Below are 19,514 nucleotides of genomic sequence, written 5' to 3' on the forward strand. Positions count from 1 at the left end.
CAAGCAAGGAGGGACCCATTCGAGGAGCCTATACGAGATCGCAAGGGACCTCCTCATTTGGTCAAGAGGTCTAAACCTCACTCTGGTCACGAGGTTCATTCAGGGCGATATGAACGTCTCAGCAGATCGCCTAAGCAGAAGGAATCAGGTCATTCCCACGGAATGGACCCTCCACAAGAGTGTGTGCAACAGACTTTGGACCTTGTGGGGTCAACCTAACATAGATCTGTTTGCCACCTCCATAACCAAGAGACTTCCGCTGTACTGTTCCCCTGTTCCAGACCCTGCAGCAGTTCATGTGGATGCTTTTCTACTGAACTGGTCCCATCTCGACCTGTACGCATTCCCACCGTTCAAGATAATAAACAAAGTTCTGCAGAAATTCCTCTCGCACGAAGGGACACGGCTGACGCTGGTTGCTCCCCTTTGGCCTGCAAGAGAATGGTTCACAGAGGTACTTCAATGGCTAGTCGACATCCCCAGGACTCTACCTCTAAGAGTGGACCTTCTACGTCAACCTCACGTAGACAGGTTGCACCCAAACCTCCACGCTCTTCGGCTGACTGCCTTCAGACTGTCGAAAGATTCGCTAGAGCTAGAGGCTTTTCGAAGGAGGCAGCCAGTGCGATTGCCAGAGCGAGAAGGGTTTCCACTCGTAGAGTCTACCAGTCTAAGTGGGAGGTCTTCCGAAGCTGGTGTAGAGCCAATTCAATATCCTCTACCAATACCTCTGTGACCCAAATAGCTGACTTCCTTCTACATCTTAGGAATGAGAGATCCCTTTCAGCCCCTACGATTAAAGGGTATAGGAGTATGTTGGCTTCAGTTCTCCGCCACAGAGGTTTGGACCTTTCTTCCAACAAGGACCTTCAAGACATTCTTAAGTCTTTTGAGACGTCTAAAGAGCGTCGTCTATCCACTCCAGGCTGGAACCTAGACGTAGTCTTAAGGTTCCTTATGTCACCTAGGTTCGAACCTCTCCAGTCAGCTTCCTTCAAGGACCTTACCCTCAAGACTCTCTTTCTCGTCTGCCTTGCAACAGCTAAGAGAGTCAGTGAGGTTCATGCCTTCAGCAAGAACATTGGTTTCACGACCGAATCTGCAACATGTTCTTTTCAGCTTGGATTCCTAGCAAAGAACGAACTTCCTTCACGTCCTTGGCCTAGATCGTTTGAAATACCTAGCCTCTCCAACATGGTAGGTAACGAACTAGAGAGAGTTCTTTGCCCTGTCAGAGCTCTCAAATTTTATCTTAAGAGGTCTAAACCTCTTCGAGGACAGTCAGAAGCCTTATTGTGTGCCATCAAGAAACCTTCGAGGCCCATGTCCAAGAATGGGGTTTCATATTATATAAGGCTTCTGATTAGAGAAGCCCACTCTCACTTAAAGGAGGAAGACCTTGCATTGCTGAAGGTAAGGACCCACGAAGTAAGAGCCGTAGCTACTTCGATGGCCTTTAATAAAAACCGTTCTCTGCAGAGCATAATGGATGCAACCTATTGGAGGAGCAAGTCAGTGTTTGCATCATTTTATCTGAAAGATGTCCAGTCTCTTTACGAGAACTGCTACACCCTGGGACCATTCGTAGCAGCGAGTGCAGTAGTAGGTGAGGGCTCAGCCACTACATTCCCTTAATCCCATAACCTTTTTTAACCTTTCTCTTGAATGCTTTTATTGTTGTTTTTATGGTTGTTACGGTAGGCTAAGAAGCCTTCCGCATCCTTTTGATTTGGCGGGTGGTCTATTCATTCTTGAGAAGCGCCTGGGTTAGAGGTTTTGTAGAGGTCCTTTAGTAGGGGTTGCAACCCCATATACTTTGGCACCTTTGGGTTGATTCAGCCTCCAAGAGGAACGCTGCGCTCAGTAAGGAAGACGAACTTAAAAAAGAGGCAGAGTAACGGTTCAATTCGACTTCCTTACCAGGTACTTATTATTTCATTGTTATTTGAGATAACTGTTATATGAAATATGGGATACTTAGCTATCCTTTAATCTTGTACACTGGTTTTCACCCACCCCCCTGGGTGTGAATCAGCTACATGATTATCGGGTAAGTTTAATATTGAAAAATGTTATTTTTATTAGTAAAATAAATTTTTGAATATACTTACCCGATAATCATGATTTAATCGACCCTCCCTTCCTCCCCATAGAGAACCAGTGGACCGAGGAATAATTGAGGAGGTGTCAACAAGAAGTACTTGAGTACCTGGCCACAGGTGGCGCTGGTAAGTACACCCCCTTCTAGTATTGTGATAGCTGGCTTATCCCTCCATAGAATTCTGTCGGGCAACGGAGTTGACAGCTACATGATTATCGGGTAAGTATATTCAAAAATTTATTTTACTAATAAAAATAACATTTTTTATTGTGTTTATTCATACATTCATTGTAATACAAAACCAGTAATTGAATAAAAGTAAATTTGAAATATAAACTAAATGTAATCCTCCCAATAGCCAGGATGATGACATATATTTTGTTCCTACAGCTCAAGAGGAAATTGCGAAGAATCGACATGACAAAAGTGTTACGAAGGGTTTGGGCAACTCGGTGGAGAAACTCGAGTGTGAGGAGTTCATAACCATAAAAGAAGAGCCAGTTGAACCCCAAGAGGAGTCATTATGCGGAGAGGAATGGGAGAACCATGACTATTTCAGATCAGATTGCAAGTATAGTATTACATGTTTTTAAATATTAAACTTAGCCGGTGAATATATATATAGCTTACGTCTCCGACGGTCGACAGATTAAAAAAACTCGCGAGCGATTGCCATGAAGGCTGCCGGGTGTGCCCACCAGCGCCGACTATCGGCCAGATACCGCATATACTTCTCAACCGATTCAGTTCTTCTCTGTCGGTGGTAGTGACAGCATTGGTTCCGCTCGCGCTTAACCTCAAGTTTCTACCGATTGGTGAAGTACTAGTTCATGGTTTTATTGCTTTCGCTGTGTTGGTTATCTTCGATAAAACTCTTGAAACCCTTTTTTGATTATTGTTGTTGAACTTTCTTTTGGATTTTCTTTGAAATTTTCATAATGGCCGACCCTTCCCTCAGTGTACGGAAGTGTTAAAGGCTTTTAGTAATTATTTTATCACTTTATAAATTATTGTTGATATTTATAGATTTACCTCTATATATTCTATATCTCACCTGCCTGTATTAGGCCTCTTCGATTCGCTTTCCATTTATACTAAACACCGAGATAAATTTTATTTTTTTGTTTATAAGCGACCTATGCCTATTCTTTGTAGGCGGTACTGACTTGGAAAACGAAGTTAAACAACGTTGAGCCCATTCAACTTTTATATTTGTTTAGATTGATGAGATGAATATTTTTAGAAAATATTTTAAGAAATTTATTCTTTGAATAGTCTTTGTGCTGTTTTCAAAGATGAACTAACGTTTGGTTTATTTATGCTACGCAGTTTGCACTCTATCGTTACGATAGAGAAAGAGAGAATCACGGTTTCACTTTGCAGAAAGAGTAAATCGATTTTGACGTTTTGTTCATTCTTCTCACAAACTGAAGTTTTTTAAATACTAATTTAAAGGAACATGTTAATTTTCAATTTCTTAGTCCTTTTAGTATTTCCCTTTAGTTAAATAACCTTTTCTTGACGAAGAGTGAGTGAGCCATTCTCTTGTGAGTGGCAAGAGAACGATCCAAATCTTTATTCTCGTCCCAAGTCTCTGTACAAGGAGTTTGGGAGTGAGTAACGTTGTTCTTCTCGATTCAGATTTTTACTCTCGTCCCAAGTCTCTGTACGGGGAGAAAGAGAGAGAGGATAAAACGTTCTAGTTTTTATTCTCATCCCAAGGAACTGTACGGTGAGAGATTGAAAACGTAGTCCGTAGTGATTTAGTTTTAGTCTCCTCCCAAGTCACTGATCTTTTTAACTTTATATATTTCCGTTTCATTCTATATATATGTATTTGTTTATTAATTTTTGCATGTGTGTTTCATTTTGTACAAATGAGCTTACATTATACGACATATTTCGCAATTCTAACCTTTTGATTTAAGGGAGAATTGCGTGCTTCAGGTAGAAATCAGCTTTATTCATGTCTAATGTGAAATTATTAAAAAATGCAATGTCAGTGAAGAAAGTGCGAAAAACATGTTCAGTGTTGCGGAGGGTTCGTTTGTTCGTGCTTGTCACTTGCCTAGTCCGAGACCTCTTTCAGGCTCCCCTACCCCAGGGAGAAGGAATGTCGTAGGACCTAAGGGAGTGAGAGGTGTAAACCAACGAACAGACGTTCCCTCAAGGTATCAGACGTTGCTCTTCAAGCACGTCCTTACCATAAGACAGGAGAGACGAAGTTTTCCTCGTCTTCCGATGATTCGTTTCTTAAAAATCCTTGGCGTAAGGTTTCAAGACGGTTGAAACGTTAATTAGTTCCTTCAGAACAAGTTCAACGTCCTAGCTGTAGTCATCATGAGAGTCCCGTTCATAGCGATGACGTTCATGTACAGACGTTTCAGACGTCACGATCTATTCCAAGTGCGGTTGATCCAAAGTTAAGTGTTTTGCAAGATATGCTGTTAAAGCTTTCTTCTTAAATGAAAGCTTACGATCCTGTTCCTGTGCGAAAGGATCCTTTGCTTGTTGTACGTCACGGTTCTGGGATACGTGATTCACGTCTTCAACCTTCTAAACGAGATTTGTTACGTCACGCTGATGTTATCCCTAGTGTCAGCTTTGCTGTTAAACGAGATGCGGAGCATAAATCTCGATTTAACTTTGATCGACAGTCAGTTAAGTCGAGTCATAACTTTGATCAGCAGTCACTGCAGTTCCGCCGAGACTTTGAACGTCGGCCACTGCAGTCACAATGGGACGTTGAGCTGCAGACACCACAGACACGACGTGACGTTGAGCAGTAGACACCGTAGACATGACGTGACATCGAGGGTCAGTCACCGTAGTCACGATATAGCATCGAACAGCTGTCACCGCTGTTACTGCGTGACGTTTGAACGTCAGTCACTTCAGTCACGACGTGTAGTAGAATAACATTCTCTGCAGTCACAACATGACATCGACCCTCCAACTTTAACTTCTGTTCATGTACAAGTTGATGTAGCCTGTCAGGCTTTTCCTTCACGTCATTCTGAATATAAATCTCCTTCTCGCAAGACTTTAGATTTATCAGATGATGTGCCTTCTGAAGATGAAGTTGATGACCCCCTTTCAACTAATGTACCATTGGGGGATTCATTCAGAAGAGGAGGAACCTAGGGTTGTCCATCAATCCCTTAAAAAAAAAAAAAAAAAAAAAAATTATGAATTTCTTTAGGGAAATTTTGTCCTACTCATTATGTAACGGCTGCTCCACGTTCTCCGCCGTCTGAGTTTACTCTTGGCATGACTTTCTTCGACTCCTACATATACGAAGTCAGTTCTCTCTCGTTCTTCCAAGAGAGCCATGCGCTTACTGGGAGACTGGTTGGAATCCAGGAGAAGTTTAGGAAAGTCTGCTTTTGCTTTTCCTCCTTCTAAATTAGCTTCTTTGCTCGAGCGTCTGGTGTGACACAGGAGAAGTTCTCGGCTTGGGAGTACCTGCCTCTGCCCAGGGAGACTTCTTAAGCCTAGTGGACTCTCCTCCTCGTCTAGCCATGAGACGCTCCAAGATTTTATGGTCTTCTTCAGAGCTAGACCATCTCCTGAAAGGAGTTTTTTCGAGCGTTTGAAGTTTTTAATTTTTTGGATTGGTCCCTGGGAGCCTTAAGTAAGAAGGTCTCTCCAGCGGACAATGTATTGCTGTACAAATTATGTCATGCATGAACAAGGCCATAAGGGATGGCTCCAATGAACTGGCAGCCACGTTCATTGCAGGAGTACTTAAGATGTAAGTGCACTCAATGTGTTCATTGTCAAGACAAAGTTCACCATGAGGACTTCCAAATCTGTCTTGGCAGCAGTAAGGGAAGGCGAATGGATGGTCTTTCTCGATCTTCAGGATGCATACTTCCACATCCCAATTCATCCAAACTTTCAACAATATCTGAGGTTTGTGGACGGGAAAGTAGTGTACCAATTTCGAGCACTGTGCTTCGGCCTCAGTCCTGCTCCTCTTGTTTTTATAAGGCTCATGCAAAATGTAGCAAGCTTTCTACATTTTTCAGGGATCAGAGCCTCCCTTTATTTTGACGACTGGCTAATCAGGGCGTCGTCATTAAATCACTGTCTGGAAAACCTTCAATGGACATGGACCTAACCAAGGAGCTAGGTCTCATAGTGAACGTAGAGAAGTCGTAACTTACTCCATCCCAGACTATTCTTTATTTGGGGATGGAGATACAGTGTCGAATTTTTCGGGTCTTTTCGTCTCCCACAAGAATGGAACAAGCTCTGTTAAAAGTCTGTCACTTGCAAGAGAAAATAGTTGCTCTGTAAGAGTTTGAACGAGCCTCGTGGGAACTCTTTCTTCGCTGGAGCAGTTTATCTCTCTGGGGAGACTCAACCTTTGCCTTCTCCAATTTCACCTAAACCATTGGAACAAGGAGAAGGGCTTAGAGAGTAACGTCAGACTTCGAGAAGGTCTTTCGCTTGCGATCAAGAACCCAAACCATGTGTTGTATTCAGATGCATCGGATTTGGGTTGGGGAGCGCCACTGGACAGTCTGGAATGCTCGGGTCTTTGGCCCAGGGATCAGAAGAAACTCCATTTAAGGCAAGAAACATCTCTTTTTTGACGAGATTCGTGCAAGGAGAAATGAATGTCTTAGCGGACTGCCTCAGCAGAAGAGGACAAGTCATCTCCATGGAGTGGACGTTGCACAAGACTGTGTGCGAGAAGCTATGAATGACATGGGGTCAACCCACCATAGATCTTTTTGCTACTTCACTGACAAAGAGGCTCTCGACTTACTGCTCTCCAGTTCCAGATCCAGAGGCAGCCCACATAGACGCTTTCCTGCTGGACTGGTCTCACCTAGACATCTATGCCTTCCCACCATTCAAGATCCTAGACAAGGTTCTTCAGAAGTTCGCTTCTCACGAAGGGACCAGGTTGACGTTGGTTGCTCCCCTCTGGCCCGCGAGAGAGTGGTTCTCAGAGGTACTTCTATGGCTAGTAGACATTCCAAGACGTCTACAGTTGCGGATGGATTTCCTGCGTCAGCCTCACGTAAAGAGATTTCATCAAAGCCTCTCCGCGCTTCGTCTAACTGCCTTCAGACTATCGAAAGACTCTCTAGGGCTCGAGGGTTTTCGAAGGAGGCAGCTAGAGTGATCGCGAGGGCTAGAAGATCCTCTACCATCAGGATTTATCAATCTAAATGGGAGGTATTTAGAGACTGGTGCAAGTCCTCCTCTATTTCCTCTTCCAGTACCTCTGTAGTGCAGATTGTGAATTTTCTGCCTTATCTGAGAAACGGTCGCTCCCTCTCTGCATCCACCATTAAAGGCTACAGAAGCATGTTAGCTTCTGTTTTCAGGCATAGAAATTTGGATCTATCTAATAACAAATATCATCAAGACCTTCTTAAGTCTTTCGAGACTTCCAAGGAGCGTCATATTTCTACTCCTGCTTGGAACTTGGACGTGGTCCTGCAGTTCCTTATGTCAGACAGGTTTGAACCGTTAAATTTGACCTCCCTGAAGGATCTTACCCTCAAGACACTTTTCTTGGTGAGCTTGGCTTCTGCGAAAAGGGTTAGTGAGATACATGCTTTTAGCAAGAATATCGGCTTCTCCGCTAATTAAGCAGTATGCTCTCTTCAGCTTGGTTTTTTGGCCAAAAATGAACTTCCGTCTCGTCCATGGCCTAAATCGTTTGAACTTCCCAGTCTATCTGAGATTGTTGGGAATGAAGTTGAAAGAGTGCTGTGCCCCGTTAGAGCTCTTAAATTTTATTTATCTAGAACTAAACCGCTGCGAGGTTTTTCAGAGGTTTTATGGTGCTCCGTTAAAAAGCCCTCTTTTCCTATGTCGAAGAATGCGTTTTCTTATTTTATTAGACTATTGATTACAGAGGCACACTCTCATTTAAGTGGGAAGGATCGTAATTTGCTTAAAGTTAAGGCTCATGAAGTTAGAGCGGTAGCAACTTCAGTAGCATTTAAACAAAATAGATCCCCTAGAAGTATTATGGACGCGACCTTTTGGAGAAGCAAGTAGGTGTTCGCTTCATATTACTTGAAAGATGTCCAGACTCTTTATGAGGACTGCTACACGTTGGGACCATTCGTAGCAGCGAGTGCAGTAGTGGGTGAAGGTTCTACCACTACATTCCCTTAATCCCAATATCCTTTTAATCTTCTCTTGAAATTTTTAATCTTGTTTTAGGTTGTACGGGAGACTAAGAAGTCTTTCGCAATCTTTTGATTTGGTGGGTGGTCAAAATATTGTTTCTTGAGAGCGCCCAGATTAAGGGTATTGATGAGGTCCTATTGTAGGGGTGTTCACCCTGATTATAACAGCTCCTAGAAGTCTTTCAGCATCCTGAGAGGATCGCTGGGCTTCATAAGGATAGCGGACTAATGAGTCAGAGTATTCATCAGAGTCAGCTTCCTTATCAGGTACCTATACTTAGGTTTGTTTTTTGAATATTTGTCAAAAACTCTTGAGCATATACGCCTTTATTGGTTTAATACTGGTCTCTACCCACCACCATAGGTGTGAATCAGCTATATATATATTCACCGGCTAAGTTTAATATTTAAAAATGATATTTTCAATTTAGAATAAATTTTTGAATATACTTACCCAGTGAATATATATAATTAAAGGCCCTCCCTTCCTCCCCGATAGAGACCCTACAGACTGAGAAGAACTGAATTGGTTGAGAAGTACAGTATATGCGGTATCTGGCCAATAGTCGGCGCTGGTGGGCACACCCGGCAGCCTTCATGGCGATCGCTCGCAAGTTTTTGGAATCTGTCGACCGTCGGAGACATAAGCTATATATACTGTATATTCACCGGGTAAGTATATTCAAAAATTTATTTTAAATTGAAAATATAATTTTTGAATATTTAACTTAGCCGGTGAATATATAATAGCTGCAACTCTGTTGCTCGACAGACACATACAGTAAAAACTCGCCAGCGATCGCTATACAGGTTGCGGGTGTGCCCATCAGCGCCAACTGTCGGCCAGATACCACTCTCGATGTAAACAAAGACTCAATTTCTTCTTTGTCGACGTGTCGACAAGACGTACTTTACTCGCTGTTGAACCTGGAGTTTTTCCCATCATATTTGGTGAAGTACTTTAATTTGGTTTGAGCTTTCGCAGTACAGGTGTTTTTCTTCAAATAAATCCTTGAACTCTTTTTTGGATCGGATTAATTGTTGATGACTTAGATCGTTTTTTGGAATTTTCCCTTGACTAATTCAAAATGGCTGACCCTTCACAAGTTCCCAAGTTCAGAAAATGTAATGCTAGGGACTGTCATAGGCGTCTTCCAAAGGCTTCTCTCGACCCTCACACTGTTTGTTCCAATTGTCGGGGTAAAACCTGTCAATTGGAAGATCGGTGTGAGGAATGCGTGGGCCTTTCGGAATTCGATTTTATCGAATTTGATAAATATACACGCAGACTAGAGAGAGATAGGGTAAGGAGAAGTTCTTCTAGGTCGGTAGATTTTTCCTCTCCACATGCCCCTGAACCTAATCCTTCCCCTGTAGTGGTTGTTCCTAACCCCCCTCCTAGCACTCAGGAACCGTCGATGCAAGACATGATGCGTGCTATTCATGCCTTGGGGGAGAGAGTTGAGGCCTTAGCAAGTGACCGTAATCAACTCATGGCGGACGTAAAGGAACTAAAGTGCCAAAGTGCCACGGCGGAAAGTGTTAAAGTGCCTAGTGTTTCTCAAAGTGTTGTGAACAGTGTTGCGCTCGAGGGTTCGTCTGTTCGTGCCTGTCGTCCACCTAGTCCGGGACCTCTTGCAAGCTCCCAAGCCCAGGGGAGAAGCAATGTCGTACGACTCATGGGTTCGAGAGGCCTTGATCAGCGAACAGACGTTCCCTCTATGGTATCAGGCGTATCTCTCCAAGATCGCCCCTACCAACGTAAGACGAGAGAGCCCATTTTTACCTCGTCGTCCGAAGGTGTTTCTCGTAAGAAACCTTGGACCAAGGTCTCCAGACCTTTAAAGCGTAAGTCGGTCCCTTCAGGACAAGTCCAACGTCCCGGTTGTAGCCACTGGGACAGTTCGGACCCGTTGCCATCATCTGATGACTGCTCGCCGCCTAAGAGAGGCAAAGTTGTGCCGTCTCAGTCGCTCACCCCCGTCTGTTACCGCACCTGCTTCCGTAGACCCTAAATGGGTGTTACTGCAAGACATGCAGTCCAAGCTTGCGTCCTTGATGGAGGACTACAATGCGGAGAAGGTTTCCGTTGAACCTACTGGCCATCAACCATCCAAGCGGTCTGTTGTGCGTCCTGTTGACGTTGAGGTAGTTTTCTCGCGTCAACCAGTTGGGGTAGTACCTCCACCGATGCGACCCAGTGTGGATTTCCAGCCGCACCTTGACGTTAGGCAACGCACTGATGTGATTGGTGACGTTCAGGACGTTCATCAACCATCAGAGTTGACTTGTTTTGACGCGGTGCGTCAACCTCCACAACCCGGTATGGTGTTGACTGCACAACCCAGACGGTCTAAACAGTCTCGGGTGGACGCTGTGCGTCCTCGCGCACCTGTGGTTGTTGACAGTTCCCAGACTGTTCAGCAGTTCCAGGACGCTGCGTCCGGCTCCGTCACGTATGCACCAGTGCGACCGGACTCTGCGAGTCAAACGTTGCCCACACCTTTGCCGTTTTCTCATCAGTTATCGGATGAGGAACTGTCAGATGAGGATGTTGCTGAACCACATCCTGAGGATCAACCTTCAGAACTTGATGAGCCTAAAGCAGTTCAACCATCTTTGGACTTTAGAAAAGTCATGGCTGTGTTTAAAGAGTTGTTCCCTGACCACTTTATTTCTGTGGCTCCTCGTTCGCCGCCGTCAGAGTTTGTCTTAGGCGTTCCTACTACCATGCCTGCCTTTACTAAACTTGTTCTCTCTCGCTTATCCAAGAGAGCTTTACGGCTGTTAGGCGATTGGTTAGAGACCAAGAGGAGTTTAGGGAAGACAGCATTTGCCTTCCCCCCATCTAAACTCTCTTCTAGATCGAGCGTCTGGTATGCCACGGGAGAAGTTCTCGGCTTGGGAGTTCCTGCCTCTGCCCAGGGCGACTTCTCAAGTCTTGTAGACTCTCCCCGCCGCCTTGCCATGAGACGCTCGAAGATTTGTTGGTCACCCTCGGACCTGGACCACCTTCTTAAAGGTATATTTAGGGCGTTCGAAGTCTTTAACTTCCTAGACTGGTGTTTAGGAGCCCTGAGTAGGAAAATCTCTTCTGCTGATAAGGATGTTTCCTTACTCATTATGTCCTGCATGGACAAGGCCGTCCGTGATGGGTCCAACGAACTTGCCGCTTCATTCACGTCCGGAGTCCTGAAGAAACGAGAGTCTCTATACTCTTTCCTGTCTGCTGGAGTGACGCCATGCCAAAGATCTGAGCTTCTCTTTGCGCCCTTGTCCAAGTGCCTGTTTCCTGAAGTCTTGGTTAAGGAAATTGCCTTGTCTTTAGTGCAGAAGGACACCCACGATCTAGTTGCGTCCTCGGCTCGCAAAGCTCCCCCTTTGCCTGCATTGTCTGCTAGACCTAGGATAGACACTCCAGCGTCTCGGTTTATCCCGCCCTTTCGTGGCAGAGCCTCCAGCAGGGGAGGTGCTCGTGCCGAAGGGAAGAGAGGGAAGAGAAAAGGATCCAAGTCTTCTAAGGGCAGAGTCTGACTGCCCGCAACTTCAGACAGCAGTAGGTGCCAGACTCAAGAACTTCTGGCAAGCCTGGGAGAAGAGAGGCGCAGATCAACAGTCTGTGAGGTTGCTCAGAGAGGGGTACAAAATCCCTTTTGTACGCAAACCCCCTCTAGCGACGTCCCCCATCGATCTCTCTCCCAGGTACAGAGAGGAAGAAAAGAGACAAGCCCTGAAACTGGAAGTGTCTCTTTTGCTAGAGAAGGGAGCGGTGGTCAAAGTCTCGGACCTTCAATCACCGGGGTTTTACAACCGTCTCTTCCTAGTATCAAAGAAGACAGGAGGTTGGAGACCGGTGCTAGACGTCAGTGCTCTGAATGTCTTTGTCACAAAGACGAAGTTTACCATGGAGACCACAAAGTCAGTCCTAGCAGCGGTCAGAAAGGAAGACTGGATGGTCTCTCTAGACCTAAGGGACGCCTACTTCCACATCCCCATTCACTCAGACTCCCAACCCTTTCTGAGATTCGTCTTCGAAGATGTGGTTTACCAGTTTCGGGCCCTGTGCTTTGGCCTAAGCACAGCTCCTCTCGTGTTTACGAGGCTTATGAGGAATGTGGCAAAATTCCTCCACTTATCGGACATCCGAGCCTCCCTTTATTTGGACGACTGGCTTCTCAGAGCCTCTTCCAGTCGTCGTTGTCTGAAGGATCTCAATTGGACTCTAGATCTGACCAAGGAATTGGGACTCCTAGTCAATTTGGAAAAGTCACAGCTGGTCCCATCCCAAACTATTCTGTATTTAGGGATGGAGATTCACAGTCAAGTTTTTCGGGCTTTTCCGTCGGCCCCCAGAATAGATCAAGCCCTGCTCTTCATCCAGAAGATGCTGAAGAAAGAACGCTGCTCATTCAGGCTGTGGATGAGTCTGGTAGGGACGCTGTCATCCCTGGAGCAATTTGTCTCGCTAGGAAGGCTACACCTCCGTCCTCTCCAATTCCATCTGGCTTTTCACTGGAAAAAGGACAAGACGCTAGAGGCGGTCTCGATCCTGATTTCCGAAAAGATAAAGTCTTGTCTGACTTGGTGGAAGGACAATATCAGCCTACGAAAGGGTCTTCCCCTGGCAGTTCAGATACCCAACCACGTTCTCTTCTCGGACGCATCGGACTTGGGCTGGGGCGCGACGCTGGACGGTCGGGAATGCTCAGGTCTGTGGAACTCGAGTCAGAGGAGCATGCATATCAACAGCAAGGAGCTTTTGGCGGTTCATCTGGCCTTGATAAGCTTCGAGAATCTCCTTCGAGGCAAAGTGGTGGAGGTAAACTCGGACAACACCACGGCCTTGGCGTACATTTCCAAACAGGGAGGTACCCACTCACTGACGTTGTACGAGATCGCAAGGGACCTGCTCATCTGGTCAAAAGATCGAGGCATCTCCCTAGTAACGAGGTTCATCCAGGGCGACTTGAACGTCCTAGCAGATTGTCTCAGTCGGAAAGGTCAAGTAATTCCAACCGAATGGACCCTCCACAAGGATGTGTGCAAGAGACTTTGGGCGACTTGGGGTCAACCCACCTTAGATCTCTTTGCAACCTCGCTGACCAAGAGGCTTCCAATCTATTGCTCTCCAGTCCCGGACCCAGCAGCAATACATATAGATGCCTTCCTCCTAGATTGGTCACATCTGGATCTTTACGCATTCCCACCATTCAAGATTGTCAACAAGGTACTGCAGAAATTCGCTTCTCACGAAGGGACAAGGTTGACGTTAGTTGCTCCCCTCTGGCCCGCGAGAGAATGGTTCACCGAGGTACTTCGATGGCTAGTAGACGTTCCCAGAAGTCTTCCTCTAAGAGTAGACCTTCTACGTCAGCCACACGTAAAGAAGGTACACCAAAGCCTCCACGCTCTTCGTCTGACTGCCTTCAGACTATCGAAAGACTCTCGAGAGCTAGAGGCTTTTCGAAGGAGGCAGCCAGTGCGATTGCTAGAGCAAGGAGAGCGTCTACCATTAGAGTCTACCAATCGAAGTGGGAAGTCTTCCGAGACTAGTGCAAGTCAGTTTCCGTATCCTCGACCAGTACCTCTGTAGCCCAAATAGCTGATTTTCTCTTATACCTGAGAAAAGGACGATCCCTTTCAGCTCCCACTATCAAGGGCTACAGAAGCATGTTGGCCTCGGTCTTCCGGCATAGAGGCTTAGATCTTTCCAACAATAAAGATCTGCAAGACCTCCTTAAGTCTTTCGAGACCTCTAAGGAGCGTCGTTTGGCTACTCCTGGGTGGAATTTAGACGTGGTACTAAGATTCCTCATGTCAGACAGGTTTGAGCCTTTACAGTCAGCCTCCCTGAAAGATCTCACTCTTAAGACTCTTTTCCTGGTATGCTTAGCCTCGGCTAAAAGAGTCAGTGAGCTTCATGCCTTCAGCAAGAACATTGGGTTTTCGTCAGAAAAAGCTACTTGTTCTCTGCAACTTGGTTTCCTAGCCAAAAATGAGCTACCTTCTCGTCCTTGGCCTAAATCTTTCGATATTCCTAGCTTATCGGAGATCGTAGGCAATGAACTAGAGTCTTATGCCCTGTTAGAGCTCTTAAGTTCTACTTAGCTCGTACTAAACCTTTACGAGGCCAATCTGAAGCGTTATGGTGTTCAGTTAAGAAACAATCCTTGCCTATGTCAAAGAATGCTTTGTCATATTTTATCAGATTGTTAATACGAGAAGCTCATTCACACTTGAGTGAGGAAGACCGATCTTTGCTTAAGGTTAAGACGCACGAGGTTAGAGCTGTAGCAACTTCCGTGGCCTTTAAGCAAAATAGATCTCTGCAAAGTATCATGGACGCAACCTATTGGAGAAGCAAGTCAGTGTTTGCGTCATTTTACTTGAAAGATGTCCAGTCTCTTTACGAGAACTGCTACACACTGGGACCATTCGTAGCAGCGAGTGCAGTAGTGGGTGAGGGCTCAACCACTACAATTCCCTAATTCCATATCCTTTTAATCTGTCTCTTGAAATGTTTTAATGTTGTTTTTATGGGTTGTCCGGAAGGCTAAGAAACCTTTCGCATCCTGGTTGATTTGGCGGGTGGTCAAAGTCATTTCTTGAGAGCGCCCAGATTAGGGGTTTGATGAGGTCCTGTTGTATGGGTTGCAGCCCTTGATACTTCAGCTCCTGGGGGTCTGTCAGCATCCTAAGAGGATCGCTGGGCTCCGTAAGGAAGACGTACTTACAAGGCAGAGTAATCGTCTAAGTCGACTTCCTTACCAGGTACCTATTTATTTTGGTTTTGTTATATTGATAACTGTCAAAATGAAATAAAAAACTCTTAGCTTATACGATGTAAACATATTTAACTCTGGTCTCTACCCACCTCCTTGGGTGTGAATCAGCTATTATATATTCACCTGCTAAGTTAAATATTTAAAAATGATATTTTGATTATAAAATAAATTTTTGAATATACTTACCCGGTGAATATATAAATTAAACGACCCTCCCTTCCTCCCCAATAGAGACGCAGTGGGATGAGAAGAAATTGAGTCTTTGTTTACATCGAGAGTGGTATCTGGCCGACAGTTGGCGCTGGTGGGCACACCCGCAACCTGTATAGCGATCGCTGGCGAGTTTTTACTGTATGTGTCTGTCGAGCAACAGAGTTGCAGCTATTATATATTCACCGGGTAAGTATATTCAAAAATTTATTTTATAATTAAAATATCATTTTTAAATATTTAACTTATCCGGTGAATATATAATAGCTGCAACTCCGTTGCTCGACAGACAAAAAACAGTAAAAACTCGCCAGCGATCGCTATACAGGTTGCGGGTGTGCCCACCAGCGCCAACTGTCGGCCAGATACCACTCTCGATGTAAACAAAGACTCAATTTCTTCTTTGTCGACGTGTCGACAAGACGTACTTTACTCGCTGTTGAACCTTGGAGTTTTTTCACATCATCTTTGGTGAAGTACTTTATTTTGGTTTGAGCTTTCGCAGTACAGGTTTTTCTTCAAATAAATCCTTGAACTCTTTTTTGGATCGGATTAATTGTTGATGACTTAGATCGCTTTTTGGAATTTTCCCTTGACTAATTCAAAATGGCTGACCTTTCACAAGTTCCCAAGTTCAGAAAATGTAATGCTAGGGACTGTCATAGGCGTCTTCCAAAGGCTTCTCTCGACCCTCACACTGTTTGTTCCAATTGTCGGTGTAAAACCTGTCAATTGGAAGATCGGTGTGAGGAATGCGTGGGCCTTTCGGAATTCGATTTTATCGAATTTGAGAAGTATACACGCAGGCTAGAGAGAGATAGGGTAAGGAGAAGTTCTTCTAGGTCGATAGATTTTTCCTCTCCACATGCCCCTGAACCTAATCCTTCCCCTGTAGTGGTTGTTCCTAACCCCCCTCCTAGCACTCAGGAACCGTCAATGCAAGACATGATGCGTGCAATCCATGCCTTGGGGGAGAGAGTTGAGGCCCTTGCAAGTGACCGCAATCAACTCATGGCGGACGTAAAGGAACTAAAGTGCAAAAGTGCCACGGCGGAAAGTGTTTCAGTGCCTAGTGTTTCTCAAAGTGTTGTGAACAGTGTTGCGCTTGAGGGTTCGTCTGTTCGTGCCTGTCGTCCTCCTAGTCCGGGACCTCTTGCAAGCTCCCAAGCCCAGGGGAGAAGCAATGTCGTACGACTCATGGGTTCGAGAGGCCTTGATCAGCGAACAGACGTTCCCTCTATGGTATCAGGCGTATCTCCCCAAGATCGCCCCTACCAACGTAAGACGAGAGAGCCCATTTATACCTCGTCGTCCGAAGGTGTTTCTCGTAAGAAACCTTGGACCAAGGTCTCCAGACCTTTGAAGCGTAAGTCGGTCCCTTCAGGACAAGTCCAACGTCCCGGTTGTAGCCACTGGGACAGTTCGGACCCGTTGCCGTCATCGGATGACAGATCGCCGCCTAAGAGAGGCAAAGTTGTGCCGCCGCAGTCGCTCACCCCGTCTGTTGCCGCACCTGCGTCCGTAGACCCTAAATGGGTGTTACTGCAAGACATGCAGTCCAAACTTGCGTCCTTGATGGAGGACTTCAATGCGGAGAAGGTTGCCGCAGAACCTTCTAGCCAACGACCATCCAAGCGGTCTGTTGTGCGTCCTGTTGACGCTGAGGTAACTTTCTCGCGGCAACCAGTTGGGGTTGTACCTCCACCGTTGCGACCCAGTGTGAGTTGCCAGCCGCACGTTGACGTTAGGCGACGCACGGAGGTGGTGGTTGACGTTCAGGACGTTCACCAACCAGCAGAGGTGACTTGTTTTGACGCGGTGCGTCAACCTCCGCAACCCGGTATGTTGTTGACTGCACAACCCAGACGGTCTATACAGTCTCGGGTGGACGCTGTGCGTCCTCGCGCACCGATGGTTGTTGACAGTTCCCAGACTGCCCAACAGTTCCATGACGCTGCGTCCGGCTCCGTCACACATGCACCAGTGCGACCGGACTCGGCGAGTCAAACGTTGCCCACTCCTGTGCCGTTTTCTCATCAGCTTTCGGATGAGGAACTATCAGATGATGACGTTGCTGAACCACAAGAGGATCAACCTTCAGAGCTTGACGAGCCTAAGGCAACTCAACCATCCTTGGACTTTAGAAAAGTCATGGCGGTGTTTAAGGAGTTGTTCCCTGACCACTTTGTTTCTTTGGCTCCACGTTTGCCTCCGTCGGAGTTTGTATCAGCGTGCCTGCTGTTGTACCTGCCTTTACTAAACTCGTTCTCTCTCGCTCATCCAAGAGAGCCTTGCAGCTGTTGGGCGAGTGGTTAGAGACCAAGAAGAGTTTAGGGAAGACAGCATTTGCCTTCCCCCCTTCTAAACTCTCTTCTAGATCGAGCGTCTGGTATGCCACGGGAGAAGTTCTCGGCTTGGGAGTTCCTGCCTCTGCCCAGGGCGACTTCTCAAGTCTTGTAGACTCTCCCCGCCGCCTTGCCATGAGACGCTCGAAGATTTGTTGGTCACCATCGGACCTGGACCACCTTCTCAAAGGTATATTTAGGGCTTTCGAAGTCTTTAACTTCCTAGACTGGTGCCTAGGAGCCCTGAGTAGGAAAATCTCTTCTTCAGAAAAGGATGTTTCCTTACTCATTATGTCCTGCATGGACAAGGCCGTCCGTGATGGGTCCAATGAACTTGCCGCTTCATTCACATCTGGAGTCCTGAAGAAGCGAGAGTCTCTATGCTCTTTCCTGTCCGCTGGAGTGACGCCATGCCAGAGATCTGAGCTACTCTTTGCGCCATTGTCCAAGTGCCTGTTTCCTGAAGCCCTGGTTAAGGATATTGCCTTGTCTTTAGTTCAGAAGGACACCCATGATCTAGTTGCGTCCTCGGCTCGCAAAGCTCCCCCTTTGCCTACGTTGTCTAGACCGAGGATAGACACTCCAGCGTCTCGATTTATCCCGCCCTTTCGTGGCAGAGCCCCCAGCAGGGGAGGTGCTCGTGCCGAAGGGAAGCGAGGGAAGAGAAAAGGATCCAAGTCCTCTAAGGGCAGAGTCTGACTGCCCGCAACTTCAGACAGCAGTAGGAGCCAGACTCAAGAACTTCTGGCAAGCCTGGGAGAAGAGAGGCGCAGACCAACAATCTGTGAGGTTGCTCAGAGAGGGGTACAAGATCCCGTTTGTACGCAAACCCCCTCTAGCGACGTCCCCCATCGATCTCTCTCCCAGGTACAGAGAGGAAGAAAAGAGACAAGCCCTGAAACTGGAAGTGTCTCTTTTGCTAGAGAAGGGAGCGGTGGTCAAAGTCTCGGACCTTCAATCACCGGGGTTTTACAACCGTCTCTTCCTAGTATCAAAGAAGACAGGAGGTTGGAGACCGGTGCTAGACGTCAGTGCTCTGAATGTCTTTGTCACAAAGACGAAATTCTCCATGGAGACCACAAAATCAGTCTTAGCAGCGGTCAGAAAGGAGGACTGGATGGTCTCTCTAGACCTAAGGGACGCCTACTTCCACATCCCCATTCACTCAGATTCCCAACCCTTTCTGAGATTCGTCTTCGAAGATGTGGTTTACCAGTTTCGGGCCCTGTGCTTTGGCCTAAGCACAGCTCCTCTCGTGTTTACGAGGTTGATGAGGAATGTGGCGAAATTCCTCCACTTATCGGACATCCGAGCCTCCCTTTATTTGGACGACTGGCTTCTCAGAGCCTCTTCCAGTCGTCGCTGTCTGAAGGATCTCAAGTGGACTCTAGATCTGACCAAGGAATTGGGACTCCTAGTCAATTTGGAAAAGTCGCAGCTGATCCCATCCCAAACTATTCTGTATTTAGGGATGGAGATTCACAGTCAAGCTTTTCGGGCTTTTCCGTCGGCCCCCAGAATAGATCAAGCCCTACTCTCCATCCAGAAGATGCTGAAGAAGGAACGCTGCTCAGTCAGGCTGTGGATGAGTCTGGTAGGGACGCTGTCATCCCTGGAGCAATTTGTATCACTAGGAAGACTACACCTCCGTCCTCTTCAATTCCATCTAGCTTTTCACTGGAAAAAGGACAAGACGCTAGAGGCGGTCTCGATCCCGATTTCCGAAAAGATAAAGTCTTGCCTGACTTGGTGGAAGGACAATATCAACCTAAGAGAGGGTCTTCCCCTGTCAGTTCAGATACCCAACCACGTTCTCTTCTCGGACGCATCGGACTTGGGCTGGGGCGCGACGCTGGACGGTCGGGAATGCTCAGGTCTGTGGAACGCAAGTCAAAGGAGCATGCATATCAAC

At 46.4% G+C, this 19,514-nt stretch overlaps 1 protein-coding gene across 1 annotated transcript in view; it reads left to right on the forward strand.

The window, feature by feature from the left end:
- The window catches only part of LOC137624274 (tigger transposable element-derived protein 1-like), a 104,430-nt gene that overhangs the window by 58,230 nt on the left and 26,686 nt on the right, over positions 1-19,514 (forward strand). The window contains exon 2 of the mRNA XM_068354811.1: positions 2,492-2,668. Within this exon, the coding sequence (XP_068210912.1) occupies positions 2,492-2,668 (177 nt within the window). The remainder of the gene's footprint in view (positions 1-2,491; positions 2,669-19,514) is intronic.

This window comes from Palaemon carinicauda, chromosome 31, assembly GCF_036898095.1.
Source record: "Palaemon carinicauda isolate YSFRI2023 chromosome 31, ASM3689809v2, whole genome shotgun sequence".
NCBI lineage: Eukaryota > Metazoa > Arthropoda > Malacostraca > Decapoda > Palaemonidae > Palaemon > Palaemon carinicauda.